This window comes from Pocillopora verrucosa, chromosome 3 (assembly GCF_036669915.1).
Source record: "Pocillopora verrucosa isolate sample1 chromosome 3, ASM3666991v2, whole genome shotgun sequence".
Taxonomy (NCBI): Eukaryota; Metazoa; Cnidaria; class Anthozoa; order Scleractinia; family Pocilloporidae; genus Pocillopora; species Pocillopora verrucosa.
The window spans coordinates 8,137,593-8,164,174 of record NC_089314.1 but is presented as its reverse complement, the minus strand read 5'-3'; the positions used below and the strand labels follow the sequence as shown (position 1 = coordinate 8,164,174).

The 26,582-nt window shown below is 36.9% G+C and overlaps 2 protein-coding genes across 4 annotated transcripts; both read right to left on the bottom strand.

Moving 5' to 3' along the window:
• Positions 1-5,241: 5,241 nt before the first annotated feature.
• On the bottom strand, positions 5,242-12,162 carry LOC131782851 (membrane-associated tyrosine- and threonine-specific cdc2-inhibitory kinase). The gene is made up of 16 exons (XM_059099581.2): positions 11,835-12,162; positions 11,578-11,630; positions 10,786-10,830; positions 9,974-10,056; positions 9,798-9,884; positions 9,577-9,615; positions 9,405-9,480; positions 8,952-9,074; positions 8,316-8,407; positions 7,886-7,992; positions 7,340-7,400; positions 7,106-7,148; positions 6,951-6,992; positions 6,206-6,296; positions 5,552-5,626; positions 5,242-5,294 (listed from the first exon to the last, which is right to left on the bottom strand). Exons 1-16 carry the CDS (start codon positions 12,058-12,060, stop codon positions 5,242-5,244), a joined length of 1,296 nt encoding a protein of 431 aa, XP_058955564.2. The 5' UTR covers positions 12,061-12,162.
• Positions 12,163-12,784: 622 nt separating this feature from the next.
• LOC131782862 (1,4-alpha-glucan-branching enzyme) lies at positions 12,785-26,051 on the bottom strand. 3 transcript variants are annotated; one of them, XM_059099598.2, is made up of 14 exons: positions 25,959-26,051; positions 23,474-23,556; positions 20,680-20,768; positions 19,924-20,090; positions 19,600-19,715; positions 19,150-19,502; positions 18,578-18,787; positions 17,985-18,228; positions 17,417-17,515; positions 15,424-15,659; positions 15,073-15,304; positions 14,467-14,597; positions 13,810-13,927; positions 12,785-13,624 (listed from the first exon to the last, which is right to left on the bottom strand). In XM_059099598.2, exons 2-14 carry the CDS (start codon positions 23,525-23,527, stop codon positions 13,580-13,582), a joined length of 2,094 nt encoding a protein of 697 aa, XP_058955581.2. In that variant the 5' UTR covers positions 23,528-23,556; positions 25,959-26,051; the 3' UTR covers positions 12,785-13,579. The 3 variants fall into 3 exon arrangements, with proteins under 3 accessions (XP_058955581.2, XP_058955582.2, XP_058955583.2); XM_059099599.2 differs by lacking the exon at positions 25,959-26,051 and adding an exon at positions 25,681-25,812; XM_059099600.2 differs by lacking the exon at positions 23,474-23,556 and having other exon boundaries at positions 25,959-26,048.
• Positions 26,052-26,582: the final 531 nt, after the last annotated feature.

Sequence of the window (26,582 nt, the reverse complement as noted above, 5' to 3'; positions counted from 1 at the left end):
TCCGATACTTTTTTCGCATCTTAACTCGTAGGACTTTACTAAAACAAGGACGAGACACCAAAATTTGCTATATCTGTATGGACTCAGGCTAGAGAAAGGTCATAACAAGCTGGAGACTGAGTGTCAATTGTAAAAACTTCGCTTATCAATAGAAAAGGCCAACTGCTCCGATAAACATTTTTTTCCGATGTAGTAAATATCAAGAAATGACGCTAGAAATACGATGAAAAGGAAACACAGCAGCTGGGCAGTTCTCACGGTGCTGGAGACTGAATAATGAAAAACTGTTGAATTTTTGGTTTGAATATTTGTTGTATACCTTACGAGAAGAAGTGTATTTCATAGTAAAAAGTGGGTTTTCCAGCATGCATTAATGAGACATCCAGATATTCAGCATTAGCTTGTTGGAATTGGATTACACCTTAAAAACCCATGCATTAAGATTGTTCTTTGAAAAGTTCCTTCCTTATGCAAAGAACGGCAGAAAGTACGTCTTTAATAGGATTGAAACGCGACCTGTAGGCTTAGCCTACTTTTGAAATGCAGTAAAACACATAATTAACAGTGTTTGAATGTTAAAGCATCTCGACGCTCCACAAGTGTCTAAGAGCTTTCCTTTTTGATTATCAATGCTAATGGAGAGCATTAAAGGTAGAACCCAGAAGATGCCCACTAGACTTTATACAAGTGTTGAAAAAAAAAAAAAACACACTGAAATAAAAGAGAAGCGCACTTTTTAAATCAAAATTTATTCAGGTGTTTTTGTCACAATTCTGGTTTTTTTGTCAATAGCTACAGATCACCAAATGATGATAATGAACAGTGGAGGTTTCTTTCATAAACGAGCACGGTAACCGTTATTGCGTTTGGTGTTATCTCCTACGTATGGACAAACGAAAAAATAATCTCGTGGAAAGAAGAAAAATGGATCTTATCAGTGGGGTTAGAATCAATGACATTTGAAGTACATGAACCTCTGCATTTAGACCAGGGAGAGGATATGAGTAATGGCGGAGGACGTTACAACTTCCTATATACATAGGATCCTGTTCTACAGCATGGCATTATACTGAAACCTCAGAGCTCAAGAAAACAAACGATTTGTTCTCAACGAGTATTCGTTTTTTTTTCCTTCGATGATTCTTGTACAAATCAGTTTAAAAAAAAAAAAGTACAATAACTGAGGGGAAAAAACTTGAAGTATGTGTACTTATTTAACAATCATTCCCGAAGTGGAGGTGTATAGTGGTGATTATTTACCAAGCTACGAAGTGGACACTTAATTAACTGCGTGGCTGAGGTGAAGGAGAGCAAGACAACAGTGGTAGATAAAAAAAATGTGAGCAGACACTGAGGAAGGGAATTTCAACGCTTAAAGCATATTTGTTCTGTATTGCTACAACTGGCCAGTGGTTACATGCTCAGAGATATAAAACGTCATCAAGAAACGAGAGTAATTCTAGAAAAATAATGATTTCACCGGTTCTAAAGAGTTGAAAAGTATAATTGTTTAGATCTCCAGTGAGCCATTGAATATTAGTCGGTAAGCGCTTCGCCAGTATGGGACTAAAAGTCAGAGTTAGGGAGTTAAGTGAATAGAATGAGACGCATTTGGCTCAATTGTCATACCATTACGGAAAAGGCGATGATTGCTCATGATTTTTGTTTGTTTGAGTTTTGCTTCCCTGCAAAATTTGAACATACAACTTAATTCCATTCAACAGATATTTCTCTCTGAATGAAAGTAGCAGCACAGGCTGGGACAGAAAATGTAAATAATAAAGTGGGAGCACGCAACAATCTATAAATAGAAATAAAACTTACAAAGTTGAATAAAGTTTTCCTGGCCACCGTAAGCTAGATTCGCGAAACATCAGACTGACTCTCCAGCAAAGGGACGGTTCATTATAGGTAAGTGGCAATTAAAGAAATGGCGGTTAAAAAGCTGAAAAAAAATGGCAGAAACTAAGCAAATGTTAATAGGTTAGGACATTTAGTCAAACTCAAATGATATAAATTCATGTTTTTACCACAGATGGGATATTAGTACAGAAATGAACATCGCAGCTGTAGGCTGCAGTCAACGGAATTGCAGAGCAGAAGCCTGAAGACATGCAAACTGTTGACGAGGACAAGAACTAGCTCCACCGGTATTAGCACGCTTACGCGTGCTACCAAATGGAAAACTGTGGAAGACATATTAGGACAGGCAAATTCTAGTGGTTTCCCCCCCCCCCCGTTCCGATAACAGGCATCTGAGCATAGTTAAATGAAATAAAATCGTTGTTTACGGGTGATGTACAGGTAATCAAATGATTCCCGTGGTGAGCCACAAGAAAATGCAGATAGACTTCTTTGATATTGGCTGAAAAAAGCAGAATTTTCAAGAATACCACGAGTAACTACCACATAAAAGGATCCTCTTATATCTAAAGGCTTTGAAACAAAAGCAAGATGTATGTAGATGTTACATTTTGCCTTTTATTGGATTTTTAACGATTTTATAACGAGAGAAATCACATTCTCGGTCAGCGATCTTGCCCGTGTTTATGGATTGCTCCGCTTTAAGCTACATTTAAGGTGGCTTCCTCAACTATTTACGATTGAACTTCACTTCAGGCGCGAGTTACGCAATGAAACATAGTTAATCATGTTATCGCCAAAGTTTTCTATCACGAGATTTACCAAGTTTGGTAACGATATAAGGTTCTGTTTTGAGTGCCAATGTTTCGATTAGGGACGTAAACGTTCGCAACATGATCATCTATCGACAGGCAGATACATTTTTGGCCCATATGAAATGTTTTCATTCCTCGCCACATATGGAAATGATATTGTCTGACCGTTGAAATGGTAAAACAAAAAAAAAAAAAACAAAATTTCAAGGTCGTTCATTTGGTCTTGACAGTCTTCTATGATTGGTCATTTTTCTCAATATAATCGATTTATTCATATAGGACTTTTTCAAGAAAAAAATAGGCTATATGCATAGTGGATGTATGTGTTTGGGGACGGATCCAATTTGTCCAAGGTGCCGCAGTTTGTTCATTAAATAATAAGAAACTATAACAAAATTTCTCTACACATGATGGTTGCCAAAATAGTCATACTCGGAATTAACGGAATCGGACCCTTACTGCTGAGATGTGATTACGGATCGAATGAACTCCACTCAGTCCTAGTATTATTACTAATAGATCACAGATGACGTCAAAACAGTGGCAAGAACTAAAAAGAGGCACCGATGTGGCGGATGTTCCATTGTACAAATACATATATTATCTGCCGACAGATATCTCAGCAAGTTTTATTATTATCGTATATAAATGGCAATTAATAGTAAGGAATTTGTTTATGATTTACAACTATTTGATCATGTCAACGTTAGTTAAACCGGAACAATCATTAGGCAACCGCCTTTGAAGAGTTCCCAAACCACTGAAGTAACAAAAAATGAAGTCCTTTTTCGCCTTTGTACGAAAATGTCCCTTTGAAAGGTCTAAGAGGCGCGCAAAACAGTGGTAAAAAGGGCATTAGTGGACGCGTTACTTTGTATAGAATGAGTTGACTGCGTAAAACTTAATCTGCACCCAAGAAAACCAACCATAAACATCTTGGACTTAAAATAAACACGAACTCTCATCTAGAACAATGGAGTCACATAAAAGACTGATTTTTAAATGCAGCCACTTATAATCTTTTGTTGGCTTGAACCCTTTTTCATTCTCGTTAAGTACATAAATTCTCACTGTCCGCTTAGGAACATTTGTCTCCATAAGATGGTACACCGTAAGAATATTATTTAAGTTGAATAGGACACATAATTATTATCAGAGACAATACAGCAGTTGGAAAAACTGATTCTGGACTTTCCTTTCAACACCCGCAATCATTTTAGTATTTGCTTCTTGATGCTCTCAATGTTCATCCAAGTGTAATCCACCCAGATGCTCCATGACAAGAGATAGTTGTAATTGAGTTCTGCAAGATCTAATAAACCTGGATTGAAGTTCGAAATTTCTTATCATGTACAAAGCCTCTTTCTCGCAAAACTTCTACCACTATGGACTTGTAGCTGCATCCTCAAATAACCTGGGACCCAGAGAAAAAGATGGAAATTATCGTAAGAAGTAGATTTGTAAATAGATTAAAATGTAAGTCGGGAGTGACTACTGAGGAGAGACGCTCAACCTTTCTCAAATCGTTGCAATTCTTTCATTCGTCGTCAGAATGGATAGCAGTGAATGGGTAGTTATTACAATACGAGACTTTGTCTATATTAAACAAACAATAAAATATAAAAAATAGCTCATTACCGCAGGAAGATTTCTAGGCCCAACTACATTGTTGGGCATAAATGCCTCCCTCGTGATCTTTTTTTTGTGAACAGAGGCCCTCGCCTTTCTTTCTGAAGGGGGCGGATATCTCTCGTGCTCAGGATACTTGTATTGGAAATGGTTGGAGTAATTAGTTGTTTACTGGTCTCTTCAATTCTTTCTCTGTTGCTATTGTGAAGTTGAGAAATACAAGAAGCGCTTTGCAATAACTTCAATGCGAAATATTATCTAGGAAATGGAAACCTTTGGGGCGATGGGGATTTCGTCAGACAAGGGGCTACTGCTCCGAAAAACGTCAGTTTTTTGACCCCTTTACGGTGGCCAATTTACGTTTTTAACTCAGTTGTTAACACTAAATTCCCTGCTGTACTCTACCCACCCGACGCAGGCACCACAGTTTCTGTAGAAAACTTACCCACTTTATTAATTGGGTGATATTTCAGTTAATATTTCCCAAAAGCAAAAACCTAAGTTATCTCCACAGTGAAGCCTAAGTTCTTTGTACCATATTTATGTGTTCTCTCCTTTCAGATCATGTGCTTGACCTTTCTTTCTCACGAGAAGCAGTTGAGGAGATATATTCGTTTGCTTTCAAAGGGCTGGAGGGAGTTAAAGTGAGCAGGCGAACTACAATATCATAACTGGAAAAAAGATTTATTAAAATCTTGGAAATAGTTGAACACAGTACCCTAATCAATCTTGTCAAAAATTCATGGTAAAATAAAAAAGTCTCTCGAGTACATACATGTCGAGGTAAGAGGTGGGATTATTATTCAGGAATAAGAGCTTCTCTAACTACAACACCCAAAAGTTGCCTCTATACTTGATACTTTTTACATTTTACGCCCCTTGCCAAGGGAGCCGTTGGAATGGAATGTTGAGCATCCTCCTCAAATTGACATGCTTACAAATTGGCGAGTGCTACTACCACTCTCAAAAACGGAATATTGCAAGATTCTGTGTAAGAAGAGAACAAAATAAACAGGAGAAAGAAAGAAAAATGGATGTAATGAATGGACATATTTTCAATACCTAAAGGTAATACATTGTAATTACCTTATTTTGATTCTTCAGGGAATAAAAGTGCCTTTCAATGATTGCTACTTGATAGGGCGTAAACCATTTGTTTACATTTAGCACATATACACTTTGATGCAAAAGAGCAAACTATATAAAGATGAAAAACAAGACAAGTAAAGCATACTTCCCCTTACCATCAGAAGAAAAACTTAAGTCCTCATGATAGGACACATCAGATTTTGCAGAGGATTTGGTCCATGCCCATGAATCTGGGATGTAATGATAAAGTTGCATGAGTTCTCCTCTATGATGTATCTAATTTAGTTAATTGAAAGTTTTATAATGTTAACAAGAGAGAATGGCAAATATTTCTCAGCTGGCTTAGATGCTTTACTAGCAGTTGTGAACCCATTCCCTCTAATGGTCAAGGTCACCTCCATATCCAATATTATTCACCACATCAATAACTGTCATTGTGCAAAGTTTGTGATTTATTATAAAACCCACAATTCTTATGAAATTTTTGTTTGCATCTATCTCAACTGCAGTAACCCATTTTATTAAAGGGAGGTTGCTGTCCAACATATAAAAAACTCCAACATTTCTCAAATCAGAAGTTTTACACCCTGCAATAAAGTGCTAGAAGGCAAACTAGTTTCATAATATTTCTCCGCAAAATTGTTAAAAATGCAATGCACACAACTTTCTAAAAAAGTGCATATCAAATTTACATGTAATATTATTTGTTTTTATCCTGTTGCAGGATCTCTTACATGTACATACAGACTCTACATTTTACAAAATGGGTACAAGACATGAGCAACTCAATAGCATACAACAAATCTTACTTGTAAATGGGCGGAAAGGCCACAGTAACACCATCCATATCCATAACAAAACAGAGCAAAGATAGTAATACATTGCAGACATTGATTCCTTCTGGAATAGATAAACCATAGTTGTTATTTAAATGATGCAATAAATCCACTTCTTATCAAGAGTAATGATTGATTGATTGAGTGAATGATTAATTGACCAGAGAACCCTTTTTATTTGCTGATAGATTAAAAGATTAGACATGGTTTGAATTGAATTAATGAATGTAATCAAGAAGTTACAATTCATAGAACCAACGTTTCAACACTCCTGTCTAGTGCCTTCATCAGGGGTGATCTAAACACTGCAACAAGAGGTCCTTTCATACGCTCCTTTTTTCCTTATTTTCTGAGAGAAAATCCCTTTTCCAGCGTTTAGATCACCCCTGATGAAGGCACCAGACAGGAGTGTTAAAATGTTGGGTCAATGAATTGTAACTTCTTGGTTACATTTATTTAATCTTTAAACCAGAGTAGCATCAAACCATGTTGGATTGTCCACCTGGTTGCCATATATTAATCTTTTAATCTAAAATATTATTTTAGATTAAAAGATTGTTAAATTCCTCATCTTAAAACTAGTTTGAGGCAATCACCCAGGAAGTGAATTTCTAGTTCCCCTGGAAGGCATTTGCTAGAATGTCCCATTTAAAACAACTCAACACTAACATTGATCACTGTGAAGATCCATTTCTGCAAATAAAAGTAAATCACTCACCATCCTACTGTACAGATAAACCCTTTTCCTCCTTTTCCATGCCTAAAAATATCAATTCCCAGAGTTACAGCTGCATGCATCATAACTTTAACAAAAGGGTTGATAGCCTTATTCCAACAATTGTAAATTAATTGATCCCAATTTAACTAGATTACCTGGCGTACAGCAGGTTCTGCTAAAATCTCATCCACATTTGGTCTGAAAATGTTACAACAAATTCAGCTGACATACGATGCAATTGAGAAGAGAAGGTTAAAGAAAGTTTAAATGATTTTGGAGACACCTATGTCTTCTAAAAGAAACTTCCCAAATCGATGCTTAATTTAAAAAAAATGTGTTTTCTGGTGTTTCCTCAAATCATAAATAATTATGAAGAGAATACAACAGACCTTTGTTGTGGTGAAGGATTCATCATCTGCAATATAAGTCGTCTAAGCTCTAGGGATATACCTGAAGAGCAGAAGACCAACATAAATCTGAGTGTATGTATGGTATCTGAATCTAAATCTTAAGTTTGTCAAATGTGCTTTGTTTCCTTGGTATGTTTTTCTAAACTTCAATAAGGATACTTCAAATATTTCATGTTAGAAAAGGGTTTCTTTGGCAGGTTTCAAAGCAAGTATTATTAGAAATCTATTTACACTAGTTCATATATGCTAAGGTTCACCACCACTTGTGAAAGTGGTGTTGAGCTGGCTAGTGTAACTTGTATCTCCCACTGTTTTAGTGCACTACCATAATCTTTAAACAACAAATTAAATTAGTCTGAATTCATTTATAGCCTGAAGTAATTTTTAACTACAGCATGCATTCACAGTATTGTATGGTAAAATTTCATAGCAATTTGCTTGCAGTAGATAACATTGACTGTTTGTGAGTGACTTCAATGTGTTTTTCTGGCTGTTCTTGTCACTAGTCTTAGTGGATGAACAAACCTTGTGTAAAGATGTTGGGAAGTTCTCCATTTCTAAGTTGATGCCATGCTTGTCCACCTTTTGGTAATTCAAGATCACTGGCCAACTCTAGTAGAGTTATGCCCAAACTGATTACAGCAAAACAAAATAGTGCCAAATAAAAACCCACACATACATCTACACATACCAAAATTAAAGGGCAAAACACTCATTTTTGCACTCCTGAAATAATGTACACTTTGAATACAGCCAAACCTCTCTAATAAGGAAACCAAAGGGACCTAACTACTGGTGTAAGTAACTGTCTTGAAGAGGTGTCTGTCTTATAAGAGGTAACCACATTTATGTAGCTTTTCATACTTCCTCTATCTGTGTTTAAGTGTCTAGACAGATCATCAACAAAAAAATAGGAGGAATTGAATTGCTGCTACTCTCACAGAAGACAACAAACCTGAAGATGTCTGCACTTTTTGTAAAGTGACCTTGCATTAGCTCTGGAGCAAGGTATTTTGGATCACCTTCCAAAGCTTGGGTGGTGTCACACTAGATATAGAAGAAAAGAAAAGGGTAAAGGGTACCTTGAACATCAATCAATAAAAGAAAAAGAATGCTCAGCACTTATTCTTTGAAAAGGAGATTAATATTTCCACTACTTATTTACAAGTTTAAGGAAAGTTATTTTTTAATTATGCACAGAAGCAAATCAGTTTTTGTCTTTCCCCATTTCCACAGCCAGTGTCAGTCCAAAATTCACCCTAAAAAGCCAGATAAATAAAATTGCAGCTGTAAAGAACATTGGTTACAAAGTAAGTTATAACAAAATTGTTTTTAAAATTATGGATGCTTTGCCAACAATAATTTGAAAAATGGATTTGAAGGTTTGTTTTAATTATCAGTAACATCTTAGTTTGAGGTTAATGTTAGATAGAATTTTTTGGCTGTTTCTGTTTTGTTTTGTTTTTTCTATGGAACAACCTCGGAAGCAGAATGCATTTAATCTAAGGTATTGCACTTCTGCAGTGAAAATCACCTGGCTTGGAGCACTCATTTGCAAAACAGTAGGCCATACTAAGTCAACAACACTTACTTTTGATAACTCCAACACCAAACCAAAATCTCCTATTTTACACAACCCATCCAGACCAATAAAGATGTTTGCTGGTTTGATGTCCATATGAATCAAACCATTATCATGAAGATGCTTCAAACCCTGGAAAATAATTTGCACAAGGCTTAACATTTCTTCTCCTGATGCCAAATAACATTAATTGCCAAGTTCACGGATAAATTAAAGATGCTAAAGGATAAGAAAGACAAAATAGACTCCTTCAGTCATGAAATAGAAAGGCAACAGCAAAACAAAGCTGTTTTGCACCTCAGTTTGACTGCACCTTTGCAACATTCGTAAAGTAAAGATTTATTAACAATCTGTTCGATTATGTGCCACAGATAATTTCATCAACCAACTGCACACAAGAGTTCATTTTCAATAAAGATGTATACAAGTGAAAATGCATACAATGTACCATGCAGTACTAACCAAAGTCAAATCAACTAGAAACTCCCACACAACAGATTCACTGGTTGAATCATTTTTCTCCAAGAAGTCCTTGAGGCTAGATATAAAACAAATCATTATTCAATCACACATATCAACTATATCCATTGTGATAATAATCACTGATTTGTTTAGATCACCATGCTCTTCATACCTCATCTCACACAACTCTGTTTGTATGTAAAGACGTTTCCTGAATTGTAATCAGAAACATAACATTATTTCTACAAGTAATTATAGTATTCATTTCCTTTAGCTGTCACAATGAAACACTCCACATACTTGCAGAGCACTAAAAAATTATAGGAAATAAAATTACAATGGGATATTTATACAGTTAACAAGAGGTAAAGCGAGACTAGAAAGATGCCCAACCTTTCTTCCCATGCCTTGACAAATTTGACACAGTTTCTATGACCTTTTACCAGCTCATGTTTGTTGACCTCTTCAAGTTTATATTTTCTGTGAGAAAATGTAAAACAAATCAGGTTACAGAAAAACAAGATTACTCTGGAATTTGTTGTTGCCAATAAAAACAAAGTGGTCCTCACCTATCAGCATCACCACGGAACCTATCCCTTGATTTCTTAATTGCATAAAGGCATCCATCTTCCTTACTTCTCACTTTGAACACCTGCAAAGGCATTGATTAATCAATAAATTCATATCTTGAGAACCATTCAGTCTTGTCAGCCCTTTATCTACCAGCTAACAAGTGCTGAAGCATTTGGGAAGGATCTCTGTATTGTTAGCTGGTCTGTTTTAAGATATTACTTGCATTAAACTCTAATAGTGAAAACAAAATCAGTATACTGTTTTAATTGTCACAGAATGAAATGCCACTGAGGCATGAAGGATCCACATGTATACCATTCAGCTAAATCATCTCTTCCTAAATGTTTCACAAATCCAAGGTCAACAAGGCTTTCAGTACCTAAGTATAGACTTATTTCTGTTAGGTTAAACCTCTTAACCATAAGAGTGACCAGCATCTAATGGTAAAATTTCCGCACAGCCCCATACTACATTATGCATTCAGTTCTTGGATAGAGAAAACAATGACAAAAACAATACATTGCCATTGGGAAAACAGATTTGTTTGACAATAGTATGGGGCTGTGCGGAAATTTTACCCATCTAATTTCTCCTTCATATAATTCAGATCTGAGAATAAGGGAAATGATCCCCAAACCTAAGGAGCTTTGATTATTAAACAGACTCTCCTTTTCAGTGTCAAAAGAAATGTACAGAGATAGGTTTGAAAAATATTGAATACTAATTTCAGGGCGTAAAGGTTTAAGCAACTGTGAGTATTACTATATGCCCTTTCTGCATTTACACATAACAGCAGTATTGAACTTACCTCTCCAAATGAACCTGCTCCAAGTCTGCTGATAACTACAAAACACTGTTGAGAGAATCAGTTGAAAATAGTCCAAACTTATTTTGTTCATCTGAAGAAAACACATTGAGATGATTCCTCAGTATTGGGCACAACATGTACTGTGCATAAAAATAAACCAACTAAGCAAGCACATTCTGTTAACATGTTTCTCCTTACAGCATCACCCTTAAATCAAATATTAGGGCAATGAGAATATTGGAAATGATCACCGATTTCAGAAGCTCCTGAGCATCAATCAAATTCTCCTAGTCAGTACCATGGCAAATGTAAAGAGAACAGTTTAGAGAATATAAATACTAATCTTAGAGTGTACAGGGTTAAAAGGTCACATTCTAGCGAGTCCACACCGCTGGTGCAGTAGAGTGTATGTTTATACAAGGTTGAGAGTGCAATCATGTTATGTACACAATGAGAAAACCTAGAAAATGCCACCATAATTTCTTCATTGGGACAGCTACTTGTAATAAAGGAACAGATTACTTTAGTCCAGGTACTTTTTCATTATCTTTTACGTCTGTATCTTATGCGTTTTATAAACATGCGAAATATTGTAACATATAATAACGTACTTAGTGTGCAGCTGTACAAATGCTGAAATTGCATTTGGCTTTGAATATGTGCACTAAGGTATTTTAAAAGAATTTTCCATAATTTAATTGCTGTACACTGTAAAAATAGGAGGGAGAGTCTTCACAAAATCTTTTCAGTTAGGAGAATATTATTATAAAACATGAACCGACTTATAATTACCTGCTCAAAATAGAGATCTCGTGATTTCGCATTGTAGTGGGGGCTTTTAATTTCTGATTTGAGTTGTCAAGAATGTGCGTCAAAGAGTGGTTAAGCATTCAAATTTAACAATAAAAGAAACAATATTCAACTCGACGTTCATGAACAAAAAGTTCTGGGAATCTCGAGAGGTAATCCAATGGAAATATTACATCATCAAAATTTCGCAAACTTCAACACAACTACAAAAGACATTAAGCGTTCTTTTCAAAGGATACCACTACCACTATCTCGAAAACTGACTTGCAGTGCTCCCACCGAATTTCTTCCTGTATGTTTAAAAACTCTGCTTATTGGTGGAGCTGATTTCACTGGGGCTCGTGGAGGTAAACAATCTTCTTCAATTAAGTTTCTGTGACTAGGTTTCTTGGGTTTTCGGTGACTAAAAGTGGCCTCTGTGACGATGTTAGGTATCGGCCGAGGACTTTTTAAAGTTTCCCCCATCGTTCACACTGACTTTCACTTAAAATGAGCCAGAAATATGTCCTTTGAAGATGCCATCGGAAGAGATTTATCGTGTTTCAAGATGGCGCACGGTTTATGGGAAGTCAGCGACGAAGTACAAATTTTGGCGCCAAGGACCAAACATTTGCGTCACGTGACTAAAACATCAGTCACCAGTCTCTTTTTCCGATTGTAAACAACGGAGAGGGTTTTGTAATTAGCATGTAAATCCAATTTCTACTCGATTAAGTGCCATGAAGCTAAAACGCTGGGGAAAGTTATTAAAAAGTGCCCCATCTAAAAGCTAGCCTGTTCCAGGTTCTCAGTGGGAAACGAGCCAAAGGGCAATTAAAAGAAAAACGCCGATTGTGCGGGAACACCTGTAATTTTTCGCACGCCTGGTAGTTCCGTCAGTTCCTCAAACCAAAATTCTAGCATGATAATTTTCCTTTCACTGATTGAAAACCAGTCACAGGAGTCTCCCTAATACTAGATCGCGAGACAAGCAAAGACACGTTTAACAATCATTGCGGCCGCGATAAACAGACACATGAGTTACAATTCCATATATTCATGATCGTGTTCGAAACACGATTAATTCTAATACAGAGTTCACTGCTATTGTACCTGTACAGAAAGTGTCAAAAGCAGCACGCGTGTAAAGTCCATTCATATAAACAGATTATTGAAGTATACGAAATTTACACGAAATCAACAGAAAAAATATCCCAAATAAATTGTTTATTTTTCGATTACCTGCTCCACTATACAACGACACCTCTCACCTCATCCGTAACACGCCGACACTAATCCATAACAAACAGTTAACTCTGACAATTCACCCCTTCATTCTCAAGATCTCTACCAAATCTCCAGACAATTCTCATGATGTCAGTTGGGATAATTTGGTCCTGGATCAACTAATAATCTCGTAATTGATAAACGTCTTTACTCTTATCACTTGTCTGCTTGATGTTGTATTGATATTGTAAGGAGAAATTCTGTCTTTGTCACTCCTAGAAGTAAGAAGTTTTAAACTAAAATTTGATATTTGATTAGGTTAAGTGACTCGTCAAACGACCCCACCGATTCCACATGAAAATTGACTCACTCTTTTACGACATTTTAACTTAAAGGAGGAAAATTCTGCCATTAGATTCATACTTTGCTCGTATTAAAAAATACTGCAGCGATTGTGATATTTCAAAGCAATTCCTTCAACTTTTAAACACACTCCCTAATAACCTAAAAATGAAAACCTCACCAAACAGGAGTATGTTCCTGCAATCTCCTTTTTTAAGAGATGCGATTTTTTTCGTTTTAATATATTTCAACTCAAATAAAGAAAAAATTGTATATCGACCTAAAATATCCCACAAGTAAATAGTTGATTAACTTTAAAGATATAACATATCTTATAGGGAACTGTGTTCACCATGTACAAAATGCCCATTTATCTCAGTATAAAAATTGGCAGAGATTCCCACACTATCTGTTTAATAGGCCCATGAAGTAAACGTTATACAGGAGCTAGAACTAGGGCTGTACGGCAAGGAATGTAGACCTGCAAAATAAAAAGGCACAGATACATAAGAACTTAGGGCAATGTAGTCAATGTCGATGCGTAGGGCAAATGCCTGGGTACGAGTACAAAGAAAAATACGCCACGAAAAAGAAGGAAAGGATCTGGGGACGAAGGGTAGTTGACAGCAACGCCGCGTTAGAATTCCCGCCACACAATGAACTTACCAAAAGAGAGAATGGTCTGTCATGCCATGGCTGGCTGTCTACAGAGTATTCACAGTTTGGATCCAATCGCTTGTGCCCACCGTACTCAGCTGAATCTGTCTCCAAAACTATTCTGTATCTGTAATCCTTCGTTAAGAAACGTGATCAAGTCATCCTTGTAATCCCTCTACTTTCTGTAAGGTCTTACGTCTCTTCAAAATAATAGGATAAAGAATGTGTTTTCCCAGTCACTGTAAAAGTAAAGCGTTTGTGCACGTAAAACAAAAGTACGGGAGACTTAAAAGAGAATCATTCTCCAGAAATCATGTAATCTTCATCACCGCCTTGAAAAAATGAGTGACAAAAGTTTCTTTGACCGACTTCTGAGATTCCAATTTCATAAAGGCTTTCAATGGCAGAGTTTAAAATAGTACGGTTTCTTGGGCATACTGCCCCTTTACTGCTTTTTCCTACAAGCACACCGGGAGGATTGAGCTCGGTCGTCAGCCGCTGGTCGACTAATGAGCCTGTGCTCCTTCGCCGAAATTGAACAAACCGCTAAAGTTGAGCCTGAAAGAAACTCTGGGATCTGGCGAAATTTGATAGATCGATCTTATCCATCGAATTCAGTATGAAATAGCTTTGGGTTAATCTATCGATAGGTTTCGTTCAGGATACTTTCCAGCGATGCTGGCCCCGATTCTGTAGTCAGCGAAACTCTTGGTAGGGTGAAAGTTGAACACCCACATTAATGAAGCTCTTTCAAATACGATGAGTTTGTCATCTTCATGGTGACAGGAAACGTAAGCCTGGAAACAAATTAACGAAAATGTTAACTTTGAATAGAATTTCGTCTTGTTATGAATATATAATTATTATACATTATATAGATCGTGTTATTAACTTATTATGAATATATAAACAAGCTATTCTACCTACATTGGATTATGGGTGTATAGTTTGAGAGATTATGGTAAGCAGGATTCTCAGCGTTGAAAACGCCTCCAAAACCAAGCAATGGGTATTATTTTATCAGCTCATCGTAAATCTCGTTATCAGGACATGCGCAGGAAGTTAGGTCTTTATCATTAAGAAGTCGACGTCGTTTCTTAGGGTTTCAATTAGTTTGTAGTAAAGTGAATAAAAAATATACCTTTGAGATTTATTTACAGACCTGCACCATTAAATAGTGCCTTAGATTCAAGGTCAATCTAAAATTTACAAAATACAGCTACTTAGCCGATCGAGCCCTTACAGATACAGTATTTAAAACTGACCACTTACCTGAGAAGACTCCAGCCAATGGTATTTTTCCTCCAGGTGCATCATGGCCCGGTCAAACTCAAACAGACACTTGTATCTAAGCAACGGATCGTCCACTAGATTAAACTGCCTCCGTGCATAGTGATAGCTGTTGTTGTTCCCCTCGCGTGGAAAGTCCAACCATTCCGGATGTCCGAATTCATTTCCAATGAAATTCAGGTAGCCTTCCCCTCCCAGACCAAAGGTTATCAATCTGAGAAGAAAAACAGAACGGTTGGGAAATGATCCTAGTAACAGTCATCACCTCGTCTTGATGTGAAAACTGAGACAAAAGTAGAGTCGAGAAGAAACCTCCAAACAAATATAATTTACCTTATCATCTTGTGTAATGCTAATCCCCTATCGATGATGGGGGTCAGCGGCGTAGTCTCCGACATATGCGTGTACATCTCTTTATCCATTAACCAGAATGCAATAGTCTTGTCACCGACAAGGGCCTGGTCATGACTCTCTGTGTAAGCAATGGTTTTCTCATTGTGTCGTCGATTGATAAGAGTCCAGACAATATCCCACATGTGCCAGTCCTCGTCCTTCAGCTCTTTTAGAACCTTTGAAACATTAGTGACAGGGGTTTCAGTAAAAGCCAATTACTGGGTCTGCCGCCGCCTATAAGTATAGTAAATCGTATGAACGCGAGTGCATTTCGTGATTTATGGGCACGAGTGATGTTTTGAAAGTTCTCAAAATTGCACGAGCCGTAGGCGAGTGCAATTTGAGAACTTTCAAAACATCATGAGTGACCATAAATCACGAAATGCACGAGCAGGTTCATACGATTTTTTATTTATTAAATTCTCGACAAAATTACTCCAACATTTTATCGAGTTGTTCGTGCTCGTATTCTTCCATTTTTGGGTTTACTTTTCGTTGAGTCGCCCATGTTTGCCAGACATTTAACCAGGTCTGTGTAGCTTTCAACGTGTTTTTGTTTTTCGCATTTTCTTTAAGTTGCTCAACGATGTTTTGGTTTGACAAAGCAAACCGGCTGTCAGCCATTTTTTTATAATTTGGTGTTCAAATTTGGCGCTTCCCCGGTGTTTCCATGGCAACTTCTCCGTATTGCACTCTATAACCTCTATTGCACTCTATAACCTATTTATGCATTCATCATTGACCAATCAGAAACGCAATATTTTGTTGAGTATATAATAAGACTTCTTACCGCCGTCTGTTTAGCCTTAGCCTGAGGTGCAGGCGTCTTATTAGTGCGAGCTAACGCTGTAAGCTCGCCATCGTTTGTTTAATTTAGTGTTAGGGTGGACGGTGGGGATAGGGGGCAGGGGAATCTTTACTTCCCCACCCCTACCCCTCTCCTTATTTTTGACCGACGACCACCCCCCTGGTCCAAATTTCTTTCTCTCCCCGGCCTTCCCCTGCCAATAAAATCAAAGACGGCGGCCATAATTTTCGTTAAGAATATACTGAGCACTTACTCGTCAAAATTACGCCTGCTTTGCTGACTAGTTTAGCCTTCAAGCATGCTCTCGTGTTTGGGTTTCGCCTTACGGCTCCTTTTCGAGTAAAGTCGCCCATTGCATCATCGGCAGACGCTTGTGCAGAAAAATTATTGAAACCCTAGATGTTTCAAATGGCCACAGAAAAACTAGACGAATACCTTAGAGAGCACTTAAGTGGTGAGGGTCGAAAATCCAAAACCAAAGTAATAGAGAAAGGCAATTTGATCGTAGGAAAATAAAACTAGCGCTAAAGAAACTAAAAGAAAAAAAAAGCGTATTGTTTGAGGCAGGAAAAGCGTCACCAAGCGTCGATTGATTTTAGATTTGCGTATCACTCGTTGAGAGCATGGCGCACGTTTTCTGAATAGATTACAGAATAGAGCACTTTTCGATTGACTGTCCTAAAACCAAAACCAAAACCAAAACCAAAGTAATCAGGACGGCCGATCAGAGGAAAGAAAAGAACCATTAAGAGCCAAGGAGAACTCAAACTAATACTGCCTAAAGCGCGCGAAAACGCGTGTGGCTAAGTCGTGATTGGTTTAAGTTTTGAATCTGCTTGGCTTAGGAGAGTGGCGCGGGTTTTCTAGACCAATCATTGAGCAATGTAATGCAAAAACAAAGCATTTCTGGATTATTTACTTCAATGAAAATTGCTCTAAGCAAAGCAAAACAAAAACGACACTAAATCAAATATTTTATTCTTTTGCTGCCCTGAACCTTTTGACTCTAAAAATACGAGTCTGACTTTTCCTTCCTAGCTGCTATACATTTTATATCTTGGCGAAGCAAAGCCAGAATTAAGGATGCGCGGATTAAGCTTAGTTTTGATCTATCTGAGTATTCACCTTAATCCATCTGTCCGGGATGGCCATTCCAAGTCGATAGTCAAAACCCACTCCACCTTCAGTGATTGGACGACAAAGGCCAGGCATTCCTGACACTTCCTGCAATGGTACATTGCATGGTACATTTACATTGTAAAGGATACAATGGTTCTGACGATTTCCACTGACGGTGTCGAAACGGCAGTCACTATCACCGATAGCAGTCCCTTTCGAGACCGTCCTCGCATGTACATTTTGTAAAATCTGACAACTCGATTGAATGGTAATCCTTTAACCCCTAAAAGTGACTAACATCTTATTTCCCTTTTACAAACTCTCCTTAACAGCACCCTACGAAATGTATAGAGAACAGTATGGAGAATATGCATACTGATGTTAGGGTGTAAAGGGTTAACCATTAGTCCAAACAATTGACTCCACTTTGCCAATGAATGAAACAACACAGACAATTATTTTTTTTTTTTTTGGCTCCGAACGTCTCCTATCACCTTTAACCTAATTTGATAAACAAAGCACCGGATGGATTCTACGGAATACACTGATTGTTAAATTTTTAGTTTAAATTTACCTCGGCAATCGTGATAACGTCAGGATAAATCGTATGCAACATTTCGTTGGCTAACATGAGGTAGATAAGTGATTCCGTATCTACTCCAAGTCCAAAGTAATCCGGATAGTCTCCGCCGAATCCATGTCCCATTCCGTGGTCATGGTAGATCATAGAAGTGACACCATCAAATCGGAAGCCATCGAAATGGTAATATTCCATGTACCAGCGAAGGTTGGAAAGAAGGAATCGGAGAACCTCCCACCTGAATAAGCAATTGTTCAAATCATTCAACAGTTGGTTCATGCGTCAGTGAACGTTCATCGAGATGTGAAGCTCGCGAAAAGTTTGGGGGGAGCAAACCAGAGGCGGACCCAGACCTTGAGCTAAGGGGGGGAGGGGGTGTGTCGCTTGCCCTGCCGGCTTCTCTTCCTTCTGCGATTCTTCTTTATTTTTACCCAAAGTAAGGTGGGGGCCTGGCCCCTCCCCTAGATCCGCCGCTGCAATCAATATGCGCACAAGCGAGAGATGCATACTAGCGAAGAGTGTACAACATAAAGAAAGAACAACGTTGTTCACTGCAATATGGAAACAAATCTGTTACGTCAACTCACTGAGTGTAGTCAAAGAGTCGACTGTCCCACAGTGAATGAAATCCACGTCCACTCCCATGAAAATAGCAGCTTTGTGAACCATCAAATTCATTCAAGCCATCCATCACATTCTTTGCGGCATGACTGTGCACTACATCCAGTAAGACTAAAATGCCGTTCTCATGTGCTACATCTATAAGTTCCTTCAACTCCTCCGGCGTACCATAACGGCTAAAATGAAAAAAATATATTTTAGCGGCTTTACGGATTCCAAGTGTCGGGATGTTAAATTTAAAAAATTCTAACATCTTTTTAAAAGAATACTCTTTGTTACGGAATGCAGAATTTGGGGTTCACGCTCATTTTTTTACTCCCAGCCACTTGGTTCATCAACAAGTCCCGTCAGCATCCAGATTTAGTGGACAACTTTACTCAATTACAACCTTCTCTTGCGAAAGTTCAAACCTTTCCTTACTGTCTGCCATACAATTTTATGATATTGTTTATGATAATTATTGTAAGGAGAAATTCTGTCTTGACTATTCGTGAGAGTTTAAGGGATAAAACTGTTCAAACGAGATCAAACACCTCACCTGGAGGCAGCGAAGAAGTTGGTTACCTGGTAACCAAAACAGGCGTAATACGCATGTTCCATGATAGCCATAAGCTGTATGCAGTTGTATCCTAATTTTTTTATACGTGGAATGACGTTGTGTGTAAAATCTTTGTAACTTGCTACTTTTGGCTCTGGGGAAGCTATACCAACGTGAGCCTCGTAGATTCGCAGGCCTGAAGTTTTCTTGGGCCGACTGTGCTGCCACTGATATGGTTGTGGAGGGTCCCAATGGATTCCTTCATACAGAATGCTGTCCTCAGGACAAACGGCATAACGAGTCCAAGGAGAAATGCGATCCACTAAATTACCATTTTCAAGCTGAATTGAAACCTACAAAGAAAGTCATGAATGAATCAAGTTACTCCTTGTTGCTGACAAAATATTTATTTGAGGCAAAAGGATGAAAAAATATATTTTCCACACCTACCTTAACTTTTGATCCATGGGGGATTGGTGATGAACCATCCTCCTTATAAGGGAGGACTAGCTCCCAGACTCCAAACTCATTTCTGGTACATGGATGAGAAGTTCTGGACCAGCCATCTGAAAAAAGTCGGATTTGAACTTTTCATACCTTATCTTAAAAACTTGTCTAAAAAGTAAATTTCCCTTTGTCCATCAAAATTGCCAGCCAGATCCAGCCTGCAGTTAACAAACTGGAAAAGCCACAGATCACTTAATATTCAGACAATTCCGAGCTGACTAGTCAATACTAATAAAAAAAAGCAATCATCAAAACAGTTTCACTCACTGAAGTCTCCGGTGAGATACACTCCACAAGCAGCTGGGGCCCATTCACGGTACACCAAACCCTCTGGAGTTCTGTTGATCCCAAACTTTTCATAACCTCTGGTGAACTTTTCCACTCCACCTTCATTCTTCTCAATATCATCCTTTAGTTTGGACAAACACTTGTACCTGTTAACGATAAAAAAACACAATGGTCACAAGTAAGAACACAACTCTTGTGCCTTACCCAGTTGTCTCTCTGGCAAGCACTGTCAAGCATTACCCTTTAGCAGCATTTCCTTATTCTTCCATTTGGTCTGCAAATCTCACAGATAAAAGTGGCTGCAGACTTTTCCTCTGAAATACAGTGACTGACTGAAGCATATCAATATGTATTGTTCCCCCTTCTATCTAATTTCTCTTTACAGTATAACCCCTGAATCAGACTTAAAGGTCACTGCAATAAAGGAAATGATCACCAACTAAAGAAGCTATTGAATGTTAAAAACAATTTCTCCTTGTAAGCTCCTTTGGAAATGCATAAAAAGAACAATATGGAGAAACCAATGTTAAGGTATATAGGATTAAAGCTGGTTCATGGATACAAAGTTTTGTGAACAAACTTGTATTCCAACAAGTATTTCCCCTCTAACCAAATGACTGACTCTAGTTCTTTGCACTTCTTTACTTACAACGTTACACTAAAAATTAAACTCTCCACAATTTGAAGAGTGCAGCAACTACACGAGTTGCACAGAAGACCCCAGTGCAAACCTACCTTCTCTCTATCTCAGTCTGGTATGGTTTTACATAAGGATCATCATGAAGAAATCTGGAAAACTGTGGAACTACTTGGTCATCAACCATCTGTAACAAAAATAAAAATTAAAGGTCTTAATAACTACTCCTTTTTGGGGGAAACTGTCACATTAAATAAAAATGTAACATAAAAAAAAATGAATTGTATTGTATATACAGCTGGATAGTCTGTCCATTACAATTTTTGTTTTTAATATGAAAGTGGGGAAAGCCAGGTAAGAAGAAAAATTGCAAGAGATCAAAAAAAATTTAATGACTATCTAGGAGGAAAAGGTGCATTTTAGACTCCTTCCCAATTTCAGCTCCTTATCTTTATCACTTTCACCATCCTGGCATCAATAAACGAGATATAGTGGGATCAGGGATTTTTTCTCAAACTTTAGCCTTTAGCAGGGATTGAAAAATAAAACAGATGCCATCCTCAAAATATCACTTTTAATACTCCTTATAACTTAATCTCATGTAAAACACACATTGCTCAGTTATATAAACCCTGAAAGCAGAACACAAATTTGTGTTATAGACATTGCAACACAAAGTGAGCTTACACGCCATGTTTTACACAATTTAGGGGAAACAAAAGATCTTCATCTGTTTTTTTTAAACACATTTTGTTATTAATCAGATCAGGATTGTATTTGGATGACTCAAGGCCTTCATTTCATCCATGCTTTATTATAAACTGCACAAGAAAATAACAGCAAATTGCAACAGCAATGTGGTGAGAAACCAACTGAAGAATGAACAACATTTAGTACATTTCATTAACTATTAAAGTAACCCTGACAATTGCTCCAAGTTGGCTTTCTTCCTTTTTTTTAAATTTTCCATGACAAGATTACTGAATTTCCTGTAAGCCAACTCTCTGATATTAGAAAAAAAAATATTGCCTGCACACTGTACAAGGTACACAACATGACTGAAATCTTTCTCCAAGGACATACTAATATCTTTAAAGCCTAAGTTCTTTGCAATCTCGTGGTTTTTTTTATCCTTTTCTTTGAACCTTTTTCAGCTATAAATTTCATGCACTTATCAATTTAAATAATTAACTAATAAGTCAACAATGGTAATGTTCTTGCAATAATATTTATAACACTTTGTTAAGCCTTAATTTAGATAATTTATAGTCCTACCAAAAATGTCTGACATTGTCTCTTTCTAAACTAAAACACTTTACTCTTCTTCTTCATTCTCTACACCACAGAATACGTTAATGGCATGGGTATAAATTTTTTTCACATATAGGGTAAGTTTATGGACTTTGAAATTCTTTAGAGGAGGGAGAGTGACTGTTGCATTGTGCTTGCTCTGTTCAGTGCCTTGTTGTCTTTCAAGTAGTGCAAGAGCTCATCATTTTAAAAACATTTCCTCTGAGTAAGTGACATTAAATCACTGAGAGGTACTGTAATGGAATCAAATACATTTCTTCATGCTGTATCAAATCCAGCAATTGAGGATCATCAAAACTTGATAAAAAAAATCTTTTAAAAGTGAAACTGATAAGGTACACTAAAAATGTACCCTAAATAAAGCAACATGCCTGAGAATTCTAACTAGATGTGCAAACTGTAAGAACATTCCACTATTATTTGTTCACTTTTATGTCAAATATTACAGATAACTGGAAAATGATTGCATAGTGGAACAAGTGAAACCTGTTAAATTCAATCCGACTGAAAATACATTTTGAGGTATGAAAAGTAAATTAATTAATAACCATAGTAAGGAGGTCACCCTTTACAATCTGGTGAATTGTGCAAAAAAGGGGACTCGCTCGTTTAGCTGCCAAACCTTAGCCTTGACTCTGTAGCAGGAAGCAATCATGGTAAGGGTTTGACTACTTCTCATATTAAATAGGATGTTTTTTTTCTGGTTAAACTTTTTGCCTTCTGACACTTAAGTTTTAGGTTTATTGTTTCTCAACATGAGAAAATGTAAGGATTACATTCTTCCAATTTCCTAAGCTCTGTTCAAAATTAGAGTCTCTGTGGCTCAGTGGTAATACATCCGGAGCATGGAATCCAAAGGTCTGAGGTTCGATTCCTCAAAACTTGTCATCTCTCTTATTCTATTAACAAACATGACATTGCTGATCCTATCAGTATGTGGGACATGTGTCATAAGAACTTTGTAATAGGTCTTAATCACCATACAGTCTCTGTGACTCAATGGTAGAGCATCAGAGTGCAGAATCCAAAGGTCTGAGGTTCAATTCCTCATGAGGAATTGAACCTTTCTTTCTTTGTCCCATGACAAGATGAAAAACACCTTTCTCTAAATAGGATGGTTGTTTATCACAGATTACCCCTCACCCCTAATCCTTTCACTCCCAGGAATGACCAAAAACCAAATTTCCCCCAACAGTATCCAGACAATTTCAAGCAGAAATGTAATGAGAATATCAACTTAGAGATATTGTTTGATTCACAAATGGTTCTTAGATCTACAATTCAAATAAAATTAATATATAGAGGATGGTGCAGGAAATTGAGTCAGAGTGTTGGATCTATGAATGAAGAAGAATAAAGGAGAAAATAGCCCCTGACCAGAAAACATAATTTTCATCTCTAAAATTATAAAGTAAATAAACAGGTGTGTCATTGTGTCAATACTTGGCCAATGCCTTTTCCATTGGCTATTGATCACCAGGTGAATCAATAATAAACTATGCTTACTTTATGTTACAACATCGGGGCAGATTATAAGAAGCAATTACACAAACACCAAAGCAGAGTGAAGGTTACATGTACCTTTTGAGCGCCAAAAATGTATAAATTATGTCTCTGAGCCTTTGTGCGCTTCATTCTCCAGTAACCTCACATGGGACTGAAATCTGCATAAACAGAGGAAATTTGAACTTGTGCAGACATTTGTTACTAAAATCATATTATTAAAAGTTATTTTGTTATTAAACATGATTATGGAACAACTGACAGTTAAAATAAAACTCACTACAGAGCATCAACACAATAAGTTTAACATAATTAAAGAAATGTTAAAATCTGTTCAAAGAGTACAAAGGAAAACAATATTAAAGACTATGTATTACATGTTCTTTACTACAGATTATCTTTTAATCCTTTCAGTCCCTAGATCTCATTAGTAATTCTCTATATTATCTGCTGTACAATTCTTATGATGTTAGTTCAGAGAATTTGGTAATGAATCAACTTAGAGTCTCTTGGTTGATATGTTTTCTTTATTCTCATCACTTGTCTACTTGATAATGTATTGATATTGTAAGGAGTATTTCTGGCTTGGTCATTCAAAGGAGTTAGGGGGTTAAAAACCACAGAAATGAAAGGGTTATTATCAAGCAAAATGCCTGTCTCTTACCCATCTATTTCACCTTGGGGGAGGGGAAGGAAAATCTTTTCAATATTTACAGGGTAACTCTAGCGAAGGGGATTTTAGAGATATCCAAGTACAAGATGCTATACATTGTGTATGCTCTTCAATCTTACCCCTCCACCAAAAATCATCTTTTCAAACAGAAAATACACATATCAAATGATCTATTCTCATTTTAGTAATTGAAAGTAACTGAAACATTGTGCATCTATTGTTGTATAGAGGGAATGTAACTGAACATAGTATTTCAGCACAGTGAACCCCGTCAGTGCTGCAGTGATAATCATGCTGCACATTTTTAACAACAACACCTTCATTGTTGCTAACGTCAGGCAAAATTAAAGTTGAATATGATCCAATGCAAATAATATGAAACAAACAGATAAAATGCATAAAAATTTTGAAAATTGTAGAAAAATATCCCAGCTAGAAAAAGGAAAAAAATCATTCACAGATGGCCTACATTAATCCTTTAACTCCCAAGATCTGATTGTAACATGTAATTCTCCCTTCTTACTGTCAAAAATTTCCTTGTAAGTTAGTTGCTAGAATTTAAAGTTAGAACAGGATAACAACTTCTACCTGATAAGTTTGAGTATTCTCATTTCCTGTTTGCTGGATAATGTATGGATATTAAAGGGAGAAGTTACATACAACTCTACATGTTTAGAATCACTTCTAGGAGATAAAGGCTCCAGAAGTAAAGTAAAAAAATAACAGTAGAGTAAGTAAAATAATTTTAATTGCACTTGGTAAGGAAGAATTGATCAATATTAAAATACAGGATGCTACAAATCAATAGAAATCAATCATCACTGGAAACTGATTGATTGCTTGATATTACTGGATAATACTCAAAGTTTGTTGATCGATTAGGTAAAATAATTGATACATAAAAATAATCGCAAGAGTTAGCTCCAGAATATTCTTAATAGTGATTTACTCAACTGAGAGAACAAATGACATTGTCTATATTCAGAATTAACTCAGGGTTTTTTCTTACCTGTAAAATCAATAATCACAAAAACCACAGGTTTTGATTTTTATTGATTTTTGATATAAATTGATTATTTAGGATAGAAAATCATCAATTACAATAGATTAAATTGAGTATTGAATTCATTAATTTGAAACGTCTTGAAATTTAACAAATATCAAAAAAATCAAAAATCAAGTAAAAATATCGGCTTTTCCAGACCATTTCACCAAACTATAAAAGAAACTCAAAAGAGCATAAGGACTATTAACTATTGAAATACACAAATAAAGAGATGAGAGGGTACTTGTAGTTGTATTATTGAAAGGAAACTGATTAAGATTACAGTCTACTGATCAAGAGCAACACACAAATACGCAAAGTAAATGAGTCATTAATGAATATTTCACCAAAATGCTCTTAATGTAACCTCAAAAATCCCATCCTTGTATCATGAAATACCACCCTGATCCCTGCTATAACCGATAATAATAACCTTTGGAACACACTCTCGCTGCACGCGCTAGTGTTTCAATAAATCGGAACTACACTAAGCCTATATTTAGAAACTTTTGCTCAAGTTCAGTAGTCAAATATTAGCATATTGAAGAGACGAGACAAGTTACTTACAAAATAATTGATCCCAAAACGGATGAAAAGCTGATGCTAACATATTTCTTGCAAACTTTCACTTTCTTCCAAATGAAAATTAGCTAGCAGGCTTATGAGGTTCTATTGCAGGCGCAGGTCGAAGTTATGGAGAGTATCGATTAACACTGCGTGGCGCGCGCACTACCACTGACTAGTAAAAAGCGGGCCCGTATAAGTCTTGAGAAACTAGCTATCATGATCCGACAAGTTTAAAATCAGGATCATGGTACACATAAAGTAATTGTGGTTAAACGTACCTTGTTGAACGCCATGGTTGCCCACGGGACTCTTCTTTAGGACGAAAATTGACCCAAGGAATCACCTGACGAGCCAGTCGCCATCTTGGGGTGCCTTCTAAGTAACCTGGCCTCGATGCGCCAACCTAATTCAGCGACGAGGGGTGGGGACTATACTGGTAGCTAAGAGTTTTTAAAACTTCATTGTAATCAAAGTTCGGATAACTTCAAGTAAATGAAGCAATATGCGAATCGGATCAGATAATTGGTATACAGCACCCATTTTAGCTGAACGAATTATTTGGAGGAAATTTCTCTCCATTCGTTCCCTTAAAAAAAAATGGAGAAAATCGGCGATTCAACAAATCCATATGATCTTTTGCAAATTTGAGAACGTCAGATAGAAAAAATAGTTTAGCTGGGATAAAATTAAAATAAGAGTTCAATTAAACACATTTTGGGTGGCAAAAAAAAAACCCTCGCTTTGGGCCTCTCGGAAATAGACAATCGTCCAGAATCCAATATATGATAGACCTAGAAATCATATCGTGACGCAGTCTCAGTCAGACCTCGAAGCCCAAGAAACTACCCTCTACTTCTTAGTACATTCCAGTCATTTAGTCATCTAATTCACTTACGGGAATG

Excerpts from the sequence above, each read along its gene's own strand:
- LOC131782862 (XM_059099598.2), bottom strand. The coding sequence starts at position 23,527 with ATGAAGCGCACAAAGGCTCAGAGACATAATTTATACATTTTTGGCGCT. Across the intron at positions 20,091-20,679 it reads CAGACTGAGATAGAGAGAAG|GTACAAGTGTTTGTCCAAAC; the intron begins GTAGGTTTGCAC and ends TATCGTTAACAG. Across the intron at positions 13,928-14,466 it reads GGGGCCAGCATCGCTGGAAA|ATACAGAATAGTTTTGGAGA; the intron begins GTATCCTGAACG and ends GAAGGATTACAG.
- LOC131782851 (XM_059099581.2), bottom strand. The coding sequence starts at position 12,060 with ATGGGGGAAACTTTAAAAAGTCCTCGGCCGATACCTAACATCGTCACA. Across the intron at positions 9,885-9,973 it reads TTCCGTGGTGATGCTGATAG|AAAATATAAACTTGAAGAGG; the intron begins GTGAGGACCACT and ends ATTTTCTCACAG. Across the intron at positions 7,149-7,339 it reads AATCCTTCACCACAACAAAG|ACCAAATGTGGATGAGATTT; the intron begins GTCTGTTGTATT and ends TAACATTTTCAG.